This window comes from Nerophis ophidion, linkage group LG05 (genome assembly GCF_033978795.1).
Source record: "Nerophis ophidion isolate RoL-2023_Sa linkage group LG05, RoL_Noph_v1.0, whole genome shotgun sequence".
NCBI lineage: Eukaryota > Metazoa > Chordata > Actinopteri > Syngnathiformes > Syngnathidae > Nerophis > Nerophis ophidion.
Genome location: NC_084615.1, coordinates 44,449,669 through 44,468,064, shown reverse-complemented (window position 1 = coordinate 44,468,064; position 18,396 = coordinate 44,449,669). Strand labels below are relative to the sequence as shown.

The following is an 18,396-nucleotide window of genomic DNA, read 5'->3' as shown; positions in this document are numbered from 1 at the left end:
ATTGTTCATGATCAATAGCGCTTTTTCTATTGGTATTTGTATTGCTCCAGTTGTAGTGTAAAAATGCTCATTGTCATTTCTATATTATTATTTCTTTCACTAACTGCTTCCTTGTTATGACTTTTACGATCATTTTTGTACATATCGTATGTGCTGGTGTTCTATTGTTGTTGTTGTTTTTGTTGTTATTGTTGTATTTGCTGTTGTTGTTTTTGTCTCCCTGTCTAATCCCCCTTCTATTCCCACAATTTCCCCCTCCGTCTTCCTTTTTTTCTCTTTCTATCCCCTCCAGCTCCGGCCCGGCTGCACCAAATGATAATTTAAATACATGTAATAAAGTCAAATTCAAATAAGGCACCAAGAGAAGTATCCTACACTTCTCTTTTGTAAAGTAAATCTGAACAGCCGATATGGACATCTACATCAACTATATGATTTGCCTGATTAGCTGGACAGGACAAAAAAAAAAAAAAAAAAAGTGAATGGTCAAAAGCAGGGGTGTCCAAACTTTTTTTTATACTGAGAGCAACATACTGAAAGATTTTAAAATGTATAATACAGTGGTACCTAAGTACTCTTGCTTCTGTGATGCAGCTCCTACCTTGGAAAACTCGTTTTAGCAAAAAACAACAACAATTGAAATCAAATTAATCGGTCCAAAATATCACCATTTTAATATGTAGCATGCCCTTTAAAAATAAAAACAAACTGGAAATTCGAAATATTGTACGGTACGAAAAACAATACAATAAAATGCAAAACACCTACAGTAGTTTTATATAGTAATATAATAATAATGTACAGGCTTTACCTAGGTGAGTGGACTTTTACGGAATCTCTTTCTAGCTGCTTCTCCGTCAAACACACCATCAGCAGCTTCTCCATATTTTCATGGTTACAGTGGGGCAAAAACTTTATTAAGTCAGCCACCGATTGTGCAAGTTCTCCCACTTAAAATGATGACAGAGGTCTGTAATTTTTTATCATAGGTACACTTCAACTGTGAGAGACAGAATGTGAAAAAAAATCCAAGAATTCACATTGTAAGAATTTTAAAGAATTTATTTGTAAATTATGGTGGAAAATAAGTATTTGGTCAACCATTCAAAGCTCTTACTGATGGAATGAGGTTTTAGCTCAAAATCTCACGATACATGGCTCCATTAATTATTTCCTTATTACGGATCAATCGTCCTGTCCCCCCTTGTTATAAATACAGTTTAAAAAAAAAAGAAAAGAAAAAAATGCTGGCTTCCGCTGGAGAGACCTGTGTCTGCTAGCTTGAGCGCCCCTACTTCTCCCAGTGTGGCGAGTCAGAGTACTGCTGAGGCATTGAACTGCAAGTTGACAATATATTGCCCCCTACCTTGAGGCACAGGTACTTGGTGCCTAAGACCTGCCTTTTCCACGTGGCAACAAGCATGCGCCCCGTCACACGCACACGTCCAATACACTTCTCATCTGCTGCATTGTTTGGATCCGGAAACATGGAATTTCTGCGATTTTGACCATGAAAATGATCAAAATATACAGGAACCACACCAAAATCACATAGAAAGCATAGACCAAAAGAGAAATATTAAAACTTATTTTATTTTATTACTTCGTTGTGGAACATCTCATGGTTAAGCCACCTGGTGGCAGGTGAGGCACTGCCTCACTTGCATGCCCTGACAGCACGTCACTGGCCATGACACGAGTGTCTTTCAACCAGTTGTAAGTCCATGCATCATCCCAAAAGTTATGACAATATTTTCTGATATGTATAGGTTGCTTAGTGCTGCATTAAATCTGATCATTAAAATATGATTTCAAACTCTTTCTCCTTTTGCATGTTGGCTCTTTTTTCTAAGAAATATAATTTTACAATGTGCTGGGATCCAATGAAAAAATGTACCTGCAAATCGCAAATGCAACCCTATTTGCATGTACTACTGGCATTATGTGCCCCCACATCCATGTTGTGCTCTCCAATCTATGTGCAATGTTAAGTTCAATTTAAAGTTAAAGTACCCATGATTGGCAAAATTATTCTCTGCATTTGACCCATCACGCTTGATCACCCCCTGGGAGGTGAGGGGAGCAGTGGGCAACAGCGGTGGCTGTGCCCGGGAATCATTTTTGGTGATATACAGTAACCCCCAATTCTAACCCTTGATGCTGTTGCTGAATTATAGCAGCAAACATTTATATATACAGTACCACCCTTTCTGCAATATAGAATCAATCTGTTGACAACAGAAACTATTTTTAACACACTGCAGGGAAGCGGGACCATCACAACAGCAGCGCATTCATGCGTCTAAAATGATCAAAATGCAAGGCAATACGTATTGGAAGACACTTTTTCAAATGGGAGATATACAAAAATAATATATATCCTAAATGAAAAAACAAATCTCATTTAAAAAACATGTCAACACACACCAAAGCAAATCAGTTGCATTTGTTTCAATCAGCTTCTTATGTCAAAGTCATCTTTATAGTCAATTTTCAACATGTACTGGACATACAGGTCAATTCGAAAAAAACATCTCTCTCTGAACCAAGGTGTAAACCGACTGTAAAATGTATGTACTTTTATAGCTCTGTGCAAAATACAAAGGAAAAACTAAAATAAAAATAAAATACAGATAAGCAATAATTAAAGGATAATGTACAAAATGTGCATTTTGAAAAAAGTAGAACAACCACAAATGCGCATGGACTTGGATTTTGCACAATATATAGAAGACATTCAGTTTAACAAAAATCAATCAATATAATAAATAAAAGACATTCAGTGGGGGGAGGGAGATACATTAAGGTCGGGACGGCTGCTCTAGGATGGGCCGCAAGGTTCAGCAACCAGAGCTGGGAGGGGCATGTCATCCAGCAGCTATAAAATTATATTGCCGAATAGACCATAGGTCATATATTTTATTTATGACAGTACAAATATGTTGACACACATGTTGGACGAAGGACTTCCTATTCATCTGTCTTTGCAGTACAAGCACTTCCTTTCTCACTGTCATTTGTGCGTAATTGTGTAAATTTGCACGTGCATTTCAGACGTGCTAAATAAAGATGCAAAATAGTTCCTGAAGAACTTTGATTAGCGTTGATAAATCAAATTAATTTTTCTCTCATCCTCCAAGTACTGTGGGCATTCTGATCAACATATATTCTAAATATTTGTAATGGCAGACACACTAAATAGATTGCACTTCTTATTCTGCTCACTTTAGAGTTGGAATCCTTTGTGCGCAACTTTAATAGGTTTAGTATCAGATATGCGTGGGTTATCAAGTTTGCACATGTTTTTAGTGCAAGCAAACTTTAGTAGATCAGGCCTTAAGTTTGTAATCAAACTCGTCCAAGTAAGCTAACAATTTACTACAATATGGCAGCACGGTGCGACAGGGGTTAGTACATGTGCCTCACAATATGATGGTCCTGAGTAGTCCTGAGTTCATTCCCTTTCTGTGTGGAGTTTGCATGGGTTCCCTCTGGGTTCCCTCCGGGTACTCCGGCTTCCTCCCACCTCCAAAAAACATGCAGGTGGGGATAGGTTGATTGCCTACACTAAATTGGCCCTAGAGTGTGAATGTTGTCTGTCTATTTGTGTTGGCCATGTGATGAGGTGGCAACTTGTCCAGGGTGTACCGAGTTAGGCTCCATCCCCCCCCGCGACCCTAAAAAAGGGACAAGCGATAGAAAATGGATGGATGGACAGAGTTCCAAGTACTGATATTGTACCCCGCTCCCCTTCTACTGTAGAAGGTGTGGAAGTGTTTTTGCAGCCTTTCTTTCTTTCTGCAGGCAAGTCAAACACGTGTCCCCCAGTAGCGGGCGTAGCAGATGACAGCTAATTTAGCGGCTTTCATGCAGTGATTGCCACACTTTAAATAGTGTAGAGTCAGGCCGCTTAAAATGTAATGCATGCAGAAAACTCAGCCTGTAAATTTCACACGTGTTAGTGCTGACATATGGGCGGGTTTATACATTTTTATAGACCTGACATCAAACGAAAACATGGTTGAAATTCCTGCAGTTAAGCAGACGGATAGCAGTACAAGACAAAGCCCAGCAACGAAAATATGTATCATCAACCCCCACCTATGTCCCTCAGAGGTCACGCAGCAGATTTGTAAAAACATGTACCCACTGCGCCTCATATATTTTTTATCCTCGCTCAAGTGCGTGCTGTCGTGACCCACGCTACAACACTGACTGAGCTGCAGCACCAGTCTCCCAGTGACTCACAGCAACAACAACACAGGCGTGTAAAGGGCTTAGCGCAAGGTAGGAGGGGATGAGGAGCACGTTTGAGCTGCCTCTGCTCCCGAGCAGATGCGTAATCGCGCTCCCTTTTGTGTGTTACGTGTGTGTCTCCCAAACCAAAGTCACGACTACTAGAACGTGAAACCTGATGCTCCCACTGAAAATGAAGCTAATCTGTTGCGAGGTAAATGGGTCGCTCAGATCCACCGCTGGTTTCCTGTAAGGATCCGAGGTGTCACCTCGTTTCCCGAATGGACTGTCGCATGGTCTCTAAATGCCTGCTCATTTGTTGAAAGTGATGATTGACTCATACTTGTCCCAAAAGCCCCTGATACACAGGAATTGAAATTGTGTCCATCAATAAATTTCAATTCATTCAGTTTTCAGACAGAATGGCTGAACTGAAATGAAATGCACCCCCAGCGTTATAAGACTGCTGCCATAACGCTTTTAGGTGCTCTATTGCATGTCATTACTGACCGTGTGTGTTCCTCTCATAGACAATCGTGCGAGGAAACCGGCCGCCCAAAGACGCATCCATTAACGGCCTGCTGGAGGAATTTGACAACGTATCAGTGACGCGCTCCAATTCGCTGCGCAAAGAGAGCCCGCCGGGGGCCCACCAGGCCGGCGCCATCTCCAAACTCTCTATGGGCCTTCGACCCGGCGGCCCCGAGGAGAACGGCTTCAGTCATTACTACTCACGCTACTCCTGCGACCTGGACTCCTCCAGCAGGGACTACTCTCTGGATCCAAGCAAACAAGGCTTCCCGATGGATGGGGACTGGGCTCTAGGAAGGCACTATCGCTTCACCAAACAAAATGGCCACTCCCATGGCCACCCTATCCGCAGCCATTTCTACCCTGACGCCATGCCCCAAAAATCAGACTATGGCAAGCTTCCCCCTGACTATCACACCTATCTGGAGAGCAAGGGGCGCTCCACTGATGAGGTGGCTTCCACAGCGGGGAGCGGTGTGGGCTCCAGCGGCTACTACCGGGCATCTGTGGGTGGCTCATCCAGCCAGGACTACCGGGACACATCAGTAGGGACACCATCACGCGCTTCCCTACACAGCGAGCAGATCAACTACCCAGACAGCGAGTGGAGCTATGGTGCTATGCGGGATGACTACGACAAGCGGCCCAAAAGCTCCTACGTGATGCAGACCAGCCCCACACCGGCCATAAGGCAACGGTCCCGCTCCGGCTCTGGGCTGCAGGAGCCAAATGTTCCATACGCGGCCAGCGGGGTCTTTAAGAACCCCTCCCAGGCCCACCCTTACAGCTCCTACACCTACCCTCGCCTGTCTGAGAGCCTCGCCACTTCGCAGACCATCAACAAGGTAACTACACAAACACTGATCTACGTACAGTCTAGCAGTGTTTTTAAACCTTTTTCAGCCAAAGCACATTTTTTTTGCGTTGAAAAAATCCAGAGGCACACCACCAGCAGAAATCCTTAAAAAAACCAAAGTCAGTTGACAGAAAAAAGTCATTGTCGCAATTGTTGGATATGACTATGAACCATAACCAACCATGCATCAATGTAGCTCTTGTCTCAAAGTAGGTGTATTGTCACAACCTGTAACATCACCTTGTGACTTATTTTGAGATTTTTGCTCTTTTCCTGTGTGTTGGGTTTTAGTTCTTGTCTCGCGTCCTATTTTGGTGGCTTTTTCTCTTTTTTTGGTATTTTCTTGTAGCAGTTTCATGTCTTCCTTTGAGCGCTATTTCCCACATCTACTTTGTTTTAGCAATCAAGAATATTTCAGTTGTTTTTTATTCTTCTTTGTGTGGACATTGTTGATTGTCATGTCACGTCCGAATGTACTTTGTGGACGCCGCCTTTGCTCCACAGTAAGTCTTTGCTGTAGTCCAGCATTCTGTTTTTGTTTACTTTGTAGCCAGTTCAGTTTTAGTTTTGTTCTGCATAGCCTTCCTTAAACGTCAATGCCTTTTCTTAGGGGCAATCACCTTTTGTTTATTTTTGGTTTAAATATTACACACTTTTTTTTACCTTCGCTGTTTCCGACATCTCCAAAGCAATTAGCTAACTGTTGCCACCTACTGATAATAAAGAGTATTACACGGTTACCCTGCTGAGCTCTAGACAGCTCAGATACTCAACAACACATAATTTGCAGACTGTAATTACTGGTTTGCAAAAAATATTTTTTACCCAAATAGGTGAAATTAGATAATCTCCCACGGCACACCAGACTGTATCTCACGGCACACCAGTTGAAAAACACTGCAGTAAAGAATGTTAGATAGCAGACGACTGCAACTAACGACTCTTTTTGATAGAGTTTGATTCAGTATGTTAACAATTAGTCGAATAATCGGATGGCAGCTGACAGTTTTCTTTCCTCCCACGCCACTCTGGTCTCCTCGGCATTACAGAAGCCTTCAAGATTCTTGTCCCTACCGCAATTCAGCTTGATACTTTTTTTTAGGCCTAAGTGCTAACTAACAATAATGGCAACAAATATTTCCGAAAAAAATGATGCTCATTGAGCTGCTACAGAAATGAAAAAAAACGTTTGTCCATTTAAGAGGAGTGACCGGCAAAGTGCAGATTAAAAATCAAGAATTAATTTTCCAGTCTCCTGTCGCAGTGACTCGCACATTTCCATCTAAAAAAAAACCCACAAGTGGCAACGTCACTATTGTCGACTAATGTATTAACTGTCTAAGTTTGTCTTAAACATGTAACTTCTCAGCTGTTGGTGTGAAACTAATGCATTACATTTGTCTTATTGTTGTTATAAACTCATCAGTGGTATTAAAGCTGAATGAGCAGTTACAGCTGTTACAACATTGGTTCTATCACCGCTGTGTTGTGCAATTTAATTGTTCATAAATGACCATGTGCTCAAAGAGAACTATTATTTCCTTTTTACTTTCTGATGCACTCCAAGTAATTCATCAAGTAAAAAAAGACATTACGATCACTTTTGTTATTGTGATTTTTGTTTTGCCCATCAAATGAAACACCTGTCTTTATGATTCCTTGCAGATAAATACCAATGCAATCTACAGGTGCAGATAGATATAGGTTATGTCTACCGGTCTCCGTATTTTTATCCCATCAATCTATGTTTAGTTTGTCTATCTTTGTTGACACGTAGACTGACTCTGACATTCATGGACTCTTCCCCAAATGAAAAAATGAGAATTCAGAATTATCCTCCGCAGTCAGATCAATTAACGGCAGCGCTCAACAATCGACCATGCAGCTGTGACATATCGAGCCGAGGAGACAAAGCGAGGTCGAGGGGGAATAAAAGGAGGGGAGCGAGGTGCAGGGGGAGGGACACGACAAAAGGAATAAGAGACGTCCCGGAACAAGATCACATTTAAATAATATGCTGCGTTTTAATGTGGTTATTATGTAAGAGGCCAAAATGAAGAACGCGCTCCAAAAACAAGAGAGGGAAAAGGATGTCTTACGGAATAATGAAATGACACAAATCTCCACATTTATAGTAAGTGCACCAAAGCTGATAGAAAATGTTTGTACCTCTTCTTCTTATTTGACTACCTGTACTGATGTTTGATGATATTTACAGTGAGCGACATACAGTACATCATGCAAGACCTACACAAAAAATTCTAAGTAAATCACACCCTCGATTTAGACTAACGTGCAAATTTCTAAATAGAAATGTTTTTTTTAATTTTACTCAGCAAGGATGGAGTCGCATCGCAAACAAACTGCAAATTTACTAAAGGACTTGCTTGCTGCTTTGTTGTTGGCGTGACGGACGACTCCTACTTGTTGTCCCCATCCCCCGGTGAGCCTCACTGGCCAGGGCGAGTCTGTTCCTCCGCCCTGGTTCAACCCGCTGATGGCTGATATTTTCGATTCTAAATCTGTTTTTTGACATAAAAAACACTCACATAATTGTTTAATCAAATATAATAATCAGTGGCCCATTGGTTTGGTCAAGTCTGTCATATTGATATTTTCAGTTCATTAGGCCATTTGTATGCTTAAATACTTCAATTTAAGCGAAAATACATTTTAAAAAATGTGAAGCCGCAAACTCTGAAGCGTTTTGTCGCAAAGGACGACTGTGTTTGACTTATTTTGACTAATCATTCTTACGTGCATGATTGTACTGTATTGTCTAGTGCAGTGGTTCTCAAGTGGGGGTATGCGTACCCCTGGGGGTACTTGTAGGTATGCCAAGGGGTACGTGAGATTTTTTTTAAATATTGTAAAAATAGCAAAAATTCAAAAATCCTTTTTAAATATATTTATTGAATAATACTTCAACAAAATATGAATGTAAGTTCATAAACTGTGAAAAAAAAATTCACCAATGCAATATTCAGTGTTGACAGCTAGATTTTTTGTGGACATGTTCCATAAATATTGATGTTAAAGATTTCTTTTTTTGTGAAGAAATGTTTAGAATTAAGTTCATGAATCCAGATGGATCTCTATTACAATCCCCAAAGAGAGCACTTTAAGTTGATGATTACTTCTATGTGTAGAAATCTTTATTTATAATTGAATCACTTATTTATTTTCAACAAGTTTTTAGTTATTTTTATATCTTTTTTTTCCAAATAGTTCAAGAAAGACCACTACAAATGAGCAATATTTTGCACTGTTATACAATTTAATAAATCAGAAACTGATGACATCGTGCTGTATTTTACTTCTTCTCTTTTTTTCAGCCGAAAAGGCTTTGCTCTGACTATGTGGTGCTTGAATTAAAAAAATGTTCACAGGGGGTACATCACTGAAAAAAAGTTGAGAATCACTGGTCTAGTGAACAAGCGCACCATGTATTTGACTAGAATTATTATTTTCAGTTTATATTCATTTTTTAAAAGAAAGACTTCTAGAAGGGTTCTTTAAAGCAGAAAAATAAGGACTAGCTGTTGTGTACTTTATTCACTATTTAAATAAACCCTGGAACACTGCAATTGTCCCATGTAATTACTGTCATTTACCACACACTATGCAACAATGAGGAGTGGAACAGGAGGACACAAACACCATAGCTACATGCTAAGATAACACTCACAATTTGAGTTCATTAATACTGATGATGATTCTTTAAAACAGGGGTGTCAAACTCAAATACAGAGTGGGACAAAATTTAAAACTGAACAAAGCCACGGGCCAAGGTTGTACAAATTAACCATTTAATAAGGAACCAAACAAGTTTTGCATTGAATATTGAACAAGCAAGGCTTATACTGTATAACTTTATAGTGACATGTAAAATCGAGTTTTAAATAATAATAATAATAATAATAATAATAAAAAATATCAATGGCATATCAAATAAAATTTAAATAAAAATTGAATGCCTCTGTTTTATTAGAAGCCCTCTGAGGTAAATACCAAAATAAACTTTTTCCACAGGCTAATAATAAATTTGCAAATAAAATAACAATAATGAATGAATCAAACATTCAAGCCTTGAAGTAGCAAGAAAGTGCATGAGTAAAACATTATTTATTGCTTGGGGGGGGTGTATATTGTAGCGTCCCGGAAGAGTTAGTGCTGCAAGGGGTTCTGGGTATGTGTTCTGTTGTGTTTATGTTGTGTTACGGTGCGGATGTTCTCCCAAAATGTGTTTTTTATTCTTGTTTGGTGTGGGTTCACAGTTTGGTGCATATATTTGTAAGATTGTTAAAGTTGTTTACACGGCCACCCTCAGTGTGACCTGTATGGCTGTTGACCAAGTATGCATTGCATTCACTTGTGTGTAAAAGCCTCATATATTATGGGACTGGGTTGGCACGCTATTTCTATGGAGGAAAAGCGGACGAGACGACAGGTTGTAGAGGACGCTAAAGGCAGTGCCGTTAAGGCACGCCCCCAATATGGTCGTCTGGGTGGAAATGGGGAGAAATTCGGGAGAATGGTTACCCCGGAAGATTTTCGGGAGGGGCACTGAAATTTGGGAGTCCGGGAAAATCGGGAGGGTTGGCATGTATGAGTATTAGCGGTGAATGCGCTGTTACAGCAGCACCGCCGCTGTATAATACCGGAGGGCCAGCGCTAATGTTAATTTCATATTGCCTCAAGGGCCAAATCAAATTACAGGGCGGGCCAAATTTGGCCCGCGGGCCAGAGTTTGACACCCATGCTTTAACAAGTAAACATGGTGTGTATTTGTGTGAAAATAATATCCCAGAGAATCATAATCTCACTTTTAAGCAAGATCATTGTAATTCACTGTTTTGCAGAATCTGGCAGCCATCCATCACATCCGACTTCTCAGACTGGATTCTTTCTTCAGTCTTGTCTGATTAAAGTTCAAATTGTCCAGTTATACTGTTAAGGGCAACTCTGATCTTGCTGCCTGTCTGTTGCAGTTTGCACTTCGTTTCGGTCACATTTTGTCCAAATATCTGCAAGTTATAGAGCACTTGCAGTGGGGGTGGGCAGGAGGTACTGGTGCGGTCAACCTGTACAGGGGGGTTGGTCCTTATGTCGCTCTCCGTGCACCATTAAGGCGGCCGCGCAGCGTGATAGCATCTGCGGCACTATTGCCTTCCTCCTCCTCGGCTCCAATAGCTGAGACGGAAAGTGGGTTTGCTGATGTCGATCCCAGGGCGCCTTGATGAAAAACCATTTAACCTGCACGCTTCAGTAAATAGCCGCTTGTAAAGAGAGAGAATAAAAAAACAGTCATGGAGAATGCAAGCCATGCAGGATTGTGCTTCAGGAGGAGGAGGTCATTTTCTCACGCTTCACACATTATTCCATGTGTTTAGACGAATATGTGAGAGTGAAAGCAGGATGGCGAGGAGGAGTCCATGAGCACTCAGATGCTGTTGCATGGCTGAGAACAAACGGAAGCATTCTGCAGCTTTAGCAATCCGCACCATTCTTCCGGCCTGACAAACCTTGGAACAATCCCTGCCTTTTCTTCTCCTTTAACCGGTGCAACCTACACAAATGTAGCTTTATTTATTCCCTGGCTGTAGCAGGTTGGTGTTGGTGGAGAATACACACAAATTAAACACACACTCCCTCTCTCTCTCTTTGTCGTCTTCCCTTAATTCTCTGTTTTGTGTGAGCTCGCTTTCCTGCCGCAGCTCTCGGTGACAAATTGATGTTGCGGCACTTTCCCCCCTTTTCTGCAGCCTTAGCATAAAAGCGGCCCGACGATGTTCCAGCGCCGAATTCAATTTCACAGTTGAGTTAGGTTGTTGATTACCCTGCCAAACTCAGATTAATGCGCGTTTAACCAACATGGATCAGGAGACCCCTTGGCTGACAGCCAGCCAGCGGTGCCGGCCAAGGATGCGGAGGGGGAGATTGGACTGTCCCATCAGCAGCAGTCCTCACACACCTGCTGAGAATGATTGATTAAAAGAGTTCACACCATGTAATTATACACCATCCCAACACGTCAGGGCTCCTCCTCCTCTTTCTGCCCTCTGTGTGTGTGTGAAAGAAAGTAACAAAGAGGAGAGTTTAATCTTCTTGCTTTTATTAGGTGTTTGTGCTGTAGTAGCTGGTGTCCATGCGCAGGATTCTTGGGATATTTAGGAAGGAGTGTGTTGCAGATTTAGAGGCGACATAGGCTTGTGGGTGGTGAGTGGTCGCATTGTTGGGTGCTAATTATAAAGTTCCTTCGTTTCGTAGGGTGAATACGAGCGGACGTCGCGGGACGGCAGCCCTCAGTTGGCGACGGGAGACACCTACTCCCGCGGTCCCCTCAAGCTACCTCAGAACCACGCCAAGCCCCCTGGGTACCCACCAGTGCACTTGCCCTATCCACCTGTGTTTCACCACTATAAGCCCTCGCCCTACCACCATCCCCCGTCCCAGCCCAGCCCACCTTACACTCCGCAGGTACAATACCAAGTCTGTTTTCAAAGTGACGCTCCTTCATAATGTTCTGATATGTGTGTAACATTATTTTTACTGTATCCCATTGGCCAATTTAAAACACACTTTGGACACCACCAGTCTAACTGTAGGGTGTATGTTATTTTCTAACATATTTTCTGAGGAGGTGAATCAAGATATTGGTGGAAGTAGAAAGTAACCTCTGAGATCGAACACAGTCATCACTTCCAAATGTCTTGTTTTAAAAAATACAGTGGTACCTCAACGTATGAGCTCAATTGTTTCCACAAACTAGTTACTCAAAACCCTTGTATCTCAGATAAGCCCCACCCATTGAAATCAATATAATTTGCGCTTCCATAAAATCACAATTTTAACATGTAATATGCCTTTTAAAAAGAAAATCTAACTTTTAGATTACAATTATTGTTTGAAATCAGTACAATAGACAATACTATAAAAAACTACACTAGTTTTATGATGTAATGTACAGCAATTCCCTTTCAATCAATCAATCAATTAACTAACCGAAATCTTTTAATGCTAGACATAGGGAGACTCGAATATACTAAGTTACAGTAATGGAGACAAGGCGTAACAAACGCATAAGTAATAACCTCAGTGTCGGTAAGAACAAAATGTGACACATTTTTGTGATATGTCAGGCTGTTTTACCGCTTTTTTATGCTAGGGGAACAGTAACAAAGAAAAATGATAGGTTAATAATATTTTGCGCTGATGGTCTTAATATTACAAACAGCACCTTGACAAGTTTCCCAGGAAATGGGTCAAGTAAACACCTTTGTTTTGTTCAATTTATGAGTCACAGGAGTTTCTCTGTTAATTCCATCAGTCTACCCCAGGGCAGCTGTGGCTACTGATGTAGCTTACCACCACCAGGTGTGAATGAATGTTCAGTCCCACTTCTCTGTGAGCGCTTTGAGTGTTTAGAAAAGCGCGATATAAATCTAAGTTATTATTATTATTAATTCTTCAAAAAGAAAGACATTATTTTGTACAGCATTATTCGTCGTACATACATTTGTATCTGCCATAATAAAACCCAGTTGGAACTGGGATGTGTTATCTTTAATCTCCTTTCTAATGAGTTTAATTTTCTTAGCAAAAAAACTTTATTACAATGTCCTCAGCAGAGTGGGTGGAGCTACTGGGAGAAGTCCCTTGTTGGGTTAACAATGCTACCATATTGAACAAATATTTAGGATCGTTTTTATTTAGGCGAATTAGCAGCAGCTTCATGTGATGCAGACTGAGGGCATATTTTTAATGGTTTGTTTCTATGATACAGTCGCCCGCTTTTTCTATCTTTTTTCAGTTCAGGATGTCAGAGGGCAGGATTGTGTCGATCTTTGGACAGTCACTACTTCAACCAGGGAGGCTTGTAAGTCAACGTGTGCTCGCAACTTAAATTATAACAAAAAGCTGAGAGACAGCTCATATCTCAAAATACTCATTGAGGTACCACTGTAGATCAGAAAGGATCTGTTCCAGGGTCAAACTGTGGCCAATGTAAAACCTTCATTAAGTTCCATTATTTAAAGGCCTACTAAAATGAGATTTTCTTATTTAAACGTTGATAGCAGGTCCATTCTATGTGTCATACTTGATCATTTCGCGATATTGCCATATTTTTGCTGAAAGGATGTAGTAGAGAACATCCACGATATAATTCGCAACTTTCGGTGCTAAGAGAAAAGCCCTGCCTCTACCAGAAGTCGCAGACGATGATGTCACATGTTGATGGTTCCTCACATATTCACATTGATTTTAATGGGAGCCTCCAACAAAAACAGCTATTCAGACCGAGAAAACGACAATTTCCCCATTAATTTGAGCGAGGATGAAAGATTTGTGTTTGAGGATATTGATAGCAAAGGACTAGAAGAAAACAAAACAAAAAAAAAACATGTTTTTAGACACATTTACTAGGATATTTCTGGGAAATCCCTTATCTTTCTATTATGTTGCTAGAGTTTTAGTGAGTTTAACAGTACCTGATAGTCGGAGGTGTACGGCCACGGCTGGGTATTGACGCGCAGTGTTTCAAGGAAGTCGATGGCAGCTGAATGGGCAGCACAAGCTGAGCTGATATCCGGTAAGAAGCGACTTTTTAACCACAATTTTCTCACCGAAACCTGCTGGTTGACATTCGGTTGGGATCCATGTTCGCTGTGATCCATAGAAAAGTTTCACCTCCGTGAATTTTAAACAAGGAATCACCGGGTTTTTGTGTGGCTAAAGGCTAAAGCTTCCCAACTCCATCTTTTTACTTTGACTTCTCCAATATTAATTGAACAAATTGCAAAGGATTCAGCAACACAGATCTCCAAAATACTGTGTAATTAGGCCGTTAAAGCAGACGACTTTTAGCTGTGTGTGTACGCAGCGCTCATATTCCCTAACAGCCCGTGACGTCAAGCGTACACGTCATAATTACGCGACGTTTTCAAGAAAAAACTCCCGGGAAATTTAAAATTGCAATTTAGTAGGTCATGACCAAAAGGATAAGATCACGGGTACAAGCGGCCGAAATGAGTTTCCTCCGCCGTGTGGCGGGGCTCTCCCTTAGAGATAGGGTGAGAAGCTCTGCCATCCGGGAGGAACTCAAAGTAAAGCCGCTGCTCTTCCACATCGAGAGGACCCAGATGAGGTGGTTCGGGCATCTGGTCAGGATGCCACCCGAACGCCTCCCTAGGGAGGTGTTTAGGGCACGTCCAACCGGTAGGAGGCCACGGGGAAGACCCAGGACACGTTGGGAAGACTTTGTCTCCCGGCTGGCCTGGGAACGCCTCGGGATCCCCCGGGAAGAGCTAGACGAAGTGGGTGGGGAGAGGGAAGTCTGGGTTTCCCTGCTTAGGCTGTTGCCCCCGCGACCCGACCTCGGATAAGCGGAAGATGATGGATGGATGGATGTATGGAATTTAGTAAACTAAAAAGGCCGTATTGGCATGTGTTGCAATGTTAATATTTCATCATTGATATATAAACTATCAGACTGCGTGGTGGGTAGTAGTGGGTTTCAGTAGGCCTTTAAAGTAACATTTTAACATTACTAGCTGTCATAAGACTGAAAAAAATAAATTAGCTCCTGTTATTAATAAAATGTAAAGCAATTTGCTTACTTCCTGTGCAACCAGTTTGCTAGTTAGCCAGCTGGCAAAATAACTCAAAATGTTATGAGCAGATTTTCATAAAACTTTCAGGAAATCTCAAAAATGTGATAAGGATCATGGGATTACATTTTGGTGCTGATCTAGATCACTGTCTAGATCCAGAACTTTTTAACTCTTGGGAGACAGGGCCTGGTGGAAGTCTGCTTTATCCAAGTGCTAGTTGAGTATCTTTAATTTATTTTTTTCTCACATTGTACATGCTTTCCCTTCAGGGGGCCTATTCCCAGCCTTCGTCCCCTTACGTTCTCCCAGGGGCATATCCGCCACCCTCCTGGGGCTCCAGCTCTGATACGCAGCCTTCCAGAGTGTCTCACGAGCAGTTCCGAGCTGCTCTTCAACTCGTGGTCAATCCAGGTGAGTTGGAAAAGGGGCTGTGTCTATTGTGGCTTGACGTCGAAGTGACGATTGTGTGTGTGTGTGTGTGTGTGTGTGTGTGTGTGTGTGTGTGTGTGTGTGTGTGTGTGTGTGTGTGTGTGTGTGTGTGTGTGTGTGTGTGTGTGTGTGTGTGCGTGTGTGTGGGCTTACGTGCTCTCTCCCCTTCAGGCGACCCCCGGGAGTACTTAGACAGCTTCATCAAGATTGGCGAGGGCTCCACGGGCATCGTCTGCATCGCCAGTGAGAAGCACAGCGGCAAGCAGGTGGCGGTGAAGAAGATGGACCTGAGGAAGCAGCAGAGGAGGGAGCTGCTCTTTAACGAGGTGGGACGCATTCATCACCTTGTTAGTTTACATACTTTACATCCTCCTTTTTTTCTTGGCATAGCTTTCTGCATTACTTTGTGTTTCAACAGCTAGCAATTTGTCTACTTGTATTTTTTGATGATTGCTCAGTATTTTGCAAGGAGTGAGATGCGTTTCATGCTAACTGCTAATGAACAATGTCAGTAACGACTGAACATGTCAGTTTTGGCACATACATTAGGATTGCCACTATCAGGCATTATCACACTCTGTGCGTGTGTGTGTGTGTGTATGTGTGTGTGTGTGTGTGTGTGTGTGTGTGTGTGTGTGTGTGTGTGCGTGCGTGCGTGCGTGTGTGTGTGTGTGTGTGGGTGTGTGGGTGCGGTGCGGTGCGGTGGGTGTTCATTCTCCAGCTAATTTGTTTCATTGTAATCCTCTTAGTTCCCCTGCATGTAATCCCGTTATAGTTAAGACTCCCGAACATGTTCAAATGAGATAAGTTGGATCAATTCAATGAACGGGTTTGATTATTAAACATGTGTATTCCCTCTGCACACGTTTGTAGGTGGTGATCATGAGGGACTACCACCATGAGAACGTGGTGGACATGTACAACAGCTACCTGGTGGGGGACGAGCTGTGGGTGGTCATGGAATTCCTTGAGGGAGGCGCGCTCACCGACATCGTCACTCACACCAGGTGATAACAGTGTTAGCTTAGCACAAAAATTAATTACACGTCGCACTTCAGTTTTATACTACAATAATTAGTTTGTAATCTAACGTTTGTACAACTACTGAACCGCGCCCCACAGTAGGGTGTCAAAACATGCACCCCTATTGTCTTGCTTGTGCTTTTTTTTTTTTTGTAAGAAAAACACCACATTGTGGAGCTGATATTCACACCCATGAGTGGAATTGACTTGACGTTTCTTATATGCGTTCTACAAAAGACCCACTGTCATTTTTAAATGTTTATCGACATTTCTTCTGGTACACAACTTTACTGTCCTGAAAAGCATGTTGGTATAAAATATCATAAAGATTGGTTGGAAAACATGGCTGCCATCAAGCAAAACAGATACAGTATACAGGGTCTAAAGTGAAACTGAGCAACTTCTTCTCTCTCTGTATTGCATGTACGATAGCACAGTGTTTCTTAACATTGTTGGTCCGCGGGATCCCTTGGAGGGCCGTCAAAAAAATATTTGTTTCTCAGCCATGGTTTATATGGACCTTAGCCGTAGTCAGTTGTAATACCTTTTCCACCACTTGTGGCAATAATGACAATAACAAAAAAACAGAAGAAGTCAGAAAAGTTAGAAAAGTGCAAAAAGTATGGCTGAAGTGGTGAAGCTGTATTTCTATTTTCATATTAATTTATTGACTGTTTAGTATTGTGTGTAAATATATTTTTCGTCAGTTTTTATAAGTACCTTCTTTTGCAGTACTTGATTAGTACTTATGTTTGTAATCAGCCTGACATATATCTTTGTGATTAACGCATGCTTTCATATCATTTGGCAAAGTTCATCCTGTTACAAAACAACCGTCTCAGTTCAACAGTATTTGGGTGGCATAGAGTGGGGGGGAGAGCAGCCGTGCCAGAAACTTGAGGGTTGCAGGTTTGCTCCCTGCCTCTTGCCATCCAAATCACCATTGTGTCCTTGGGCAGGACACTTCACCCTTGGCCCCATTGCCACTCACACTGGTGAATGAATGATGGGTGGTGGAAGGAGGGGCTGTAGGCACAAACTGGCATCCACGTTTATGTCAGTCTACCCCAGGGCAGCTGTGAATGAATGATGGGTTCTCTGTGAAGCGCTTTGAGTGTCTAGAAAAGCACTATATAAATGTAATCCATTATTATTATTAAACTGTAAATTGGTTCGAATGAATTATTGAATACAATTAAACTAATTTAGTGCTAATATTTGATTGGGCCCTGGGCCCCTATGTCGTGGAAAAGTTGGGCCGCAAGGTCAAAAAGGTTAAGAACCTCTTCCAAAGCATTTTGAACACAACCTCAGGGGGATGCCAGAAATGGGTGGACACCCAATTGTGCTAATTTGACTTTTTGTACGTACTGGATGCAGGTGCTCCTCTCTGAGCTGCAACCTTATCGTGGTAGAGGAGTTTGCGTGTCCCAATGATCCTAGGAGCTATGTTGTCCGGGGGCATAAAGCCCCCTGGTAGGGTCTCCCAAGGCAAACAGGTTCTAGGTGAGGGATCAGACAAAGAGCAGCTCGAAGACCTTTATGAAGATGAAAAACCATGGACCCAGATTTCCCTCGCCCGGACGCGGGTCACCGGGGCCCCCCTCTGGAGCCAGGCCTGGAGGTGGGGCACGATGGCGAGCGCCTGGTGGCCGGGCCTGTTCCCATGGGGCCCGGCCGGGCACAGCCCGAAGAGGCAACGTGGGT

At 42.1% G+C, this 18,396-nt stretch overlaps 1 protein-coding gene across 3 annotated transcripts in view; it reads left to right on the top strand.

Moving 5' to 3' along the window:
* pak5 (p21 protein (Cdc42/Rac)-activated kinase 5) overlaps positions 1–18,396 on the top strand; it is a 146,364-nt gene that overhangs the window by 111,918 nt on the left and 16,050 nt on the right. For 2 of the 3 annotated variants that reach the window (XM_061901037.1, XM_061901038.1), the window contains 5 exons: positions 4,767–5,612; positions 11,894–12,103; positions 15,507–15,648; positions 15,838–15,992; positions 16,540–16,673. In XM_061901037.1, the coding sequence (XP_061757021.1) occupies positions 4,767–5,612; positions 11,894–12,103; positions 15,507–15,648; positions 15,838–15,992; positions 16,540–16,673 (1,487 nt within the window). The remainder of the gene's footprint in view (positions 1–4,766; positions 5,613–11,893; positions 12,104–15,506; positions 15,649–15,837; positions 15,993–16,539; positions 16,674–18,396) is intronic. The other variant, XM_061901039.1, reaches the window with a different exon arrangement.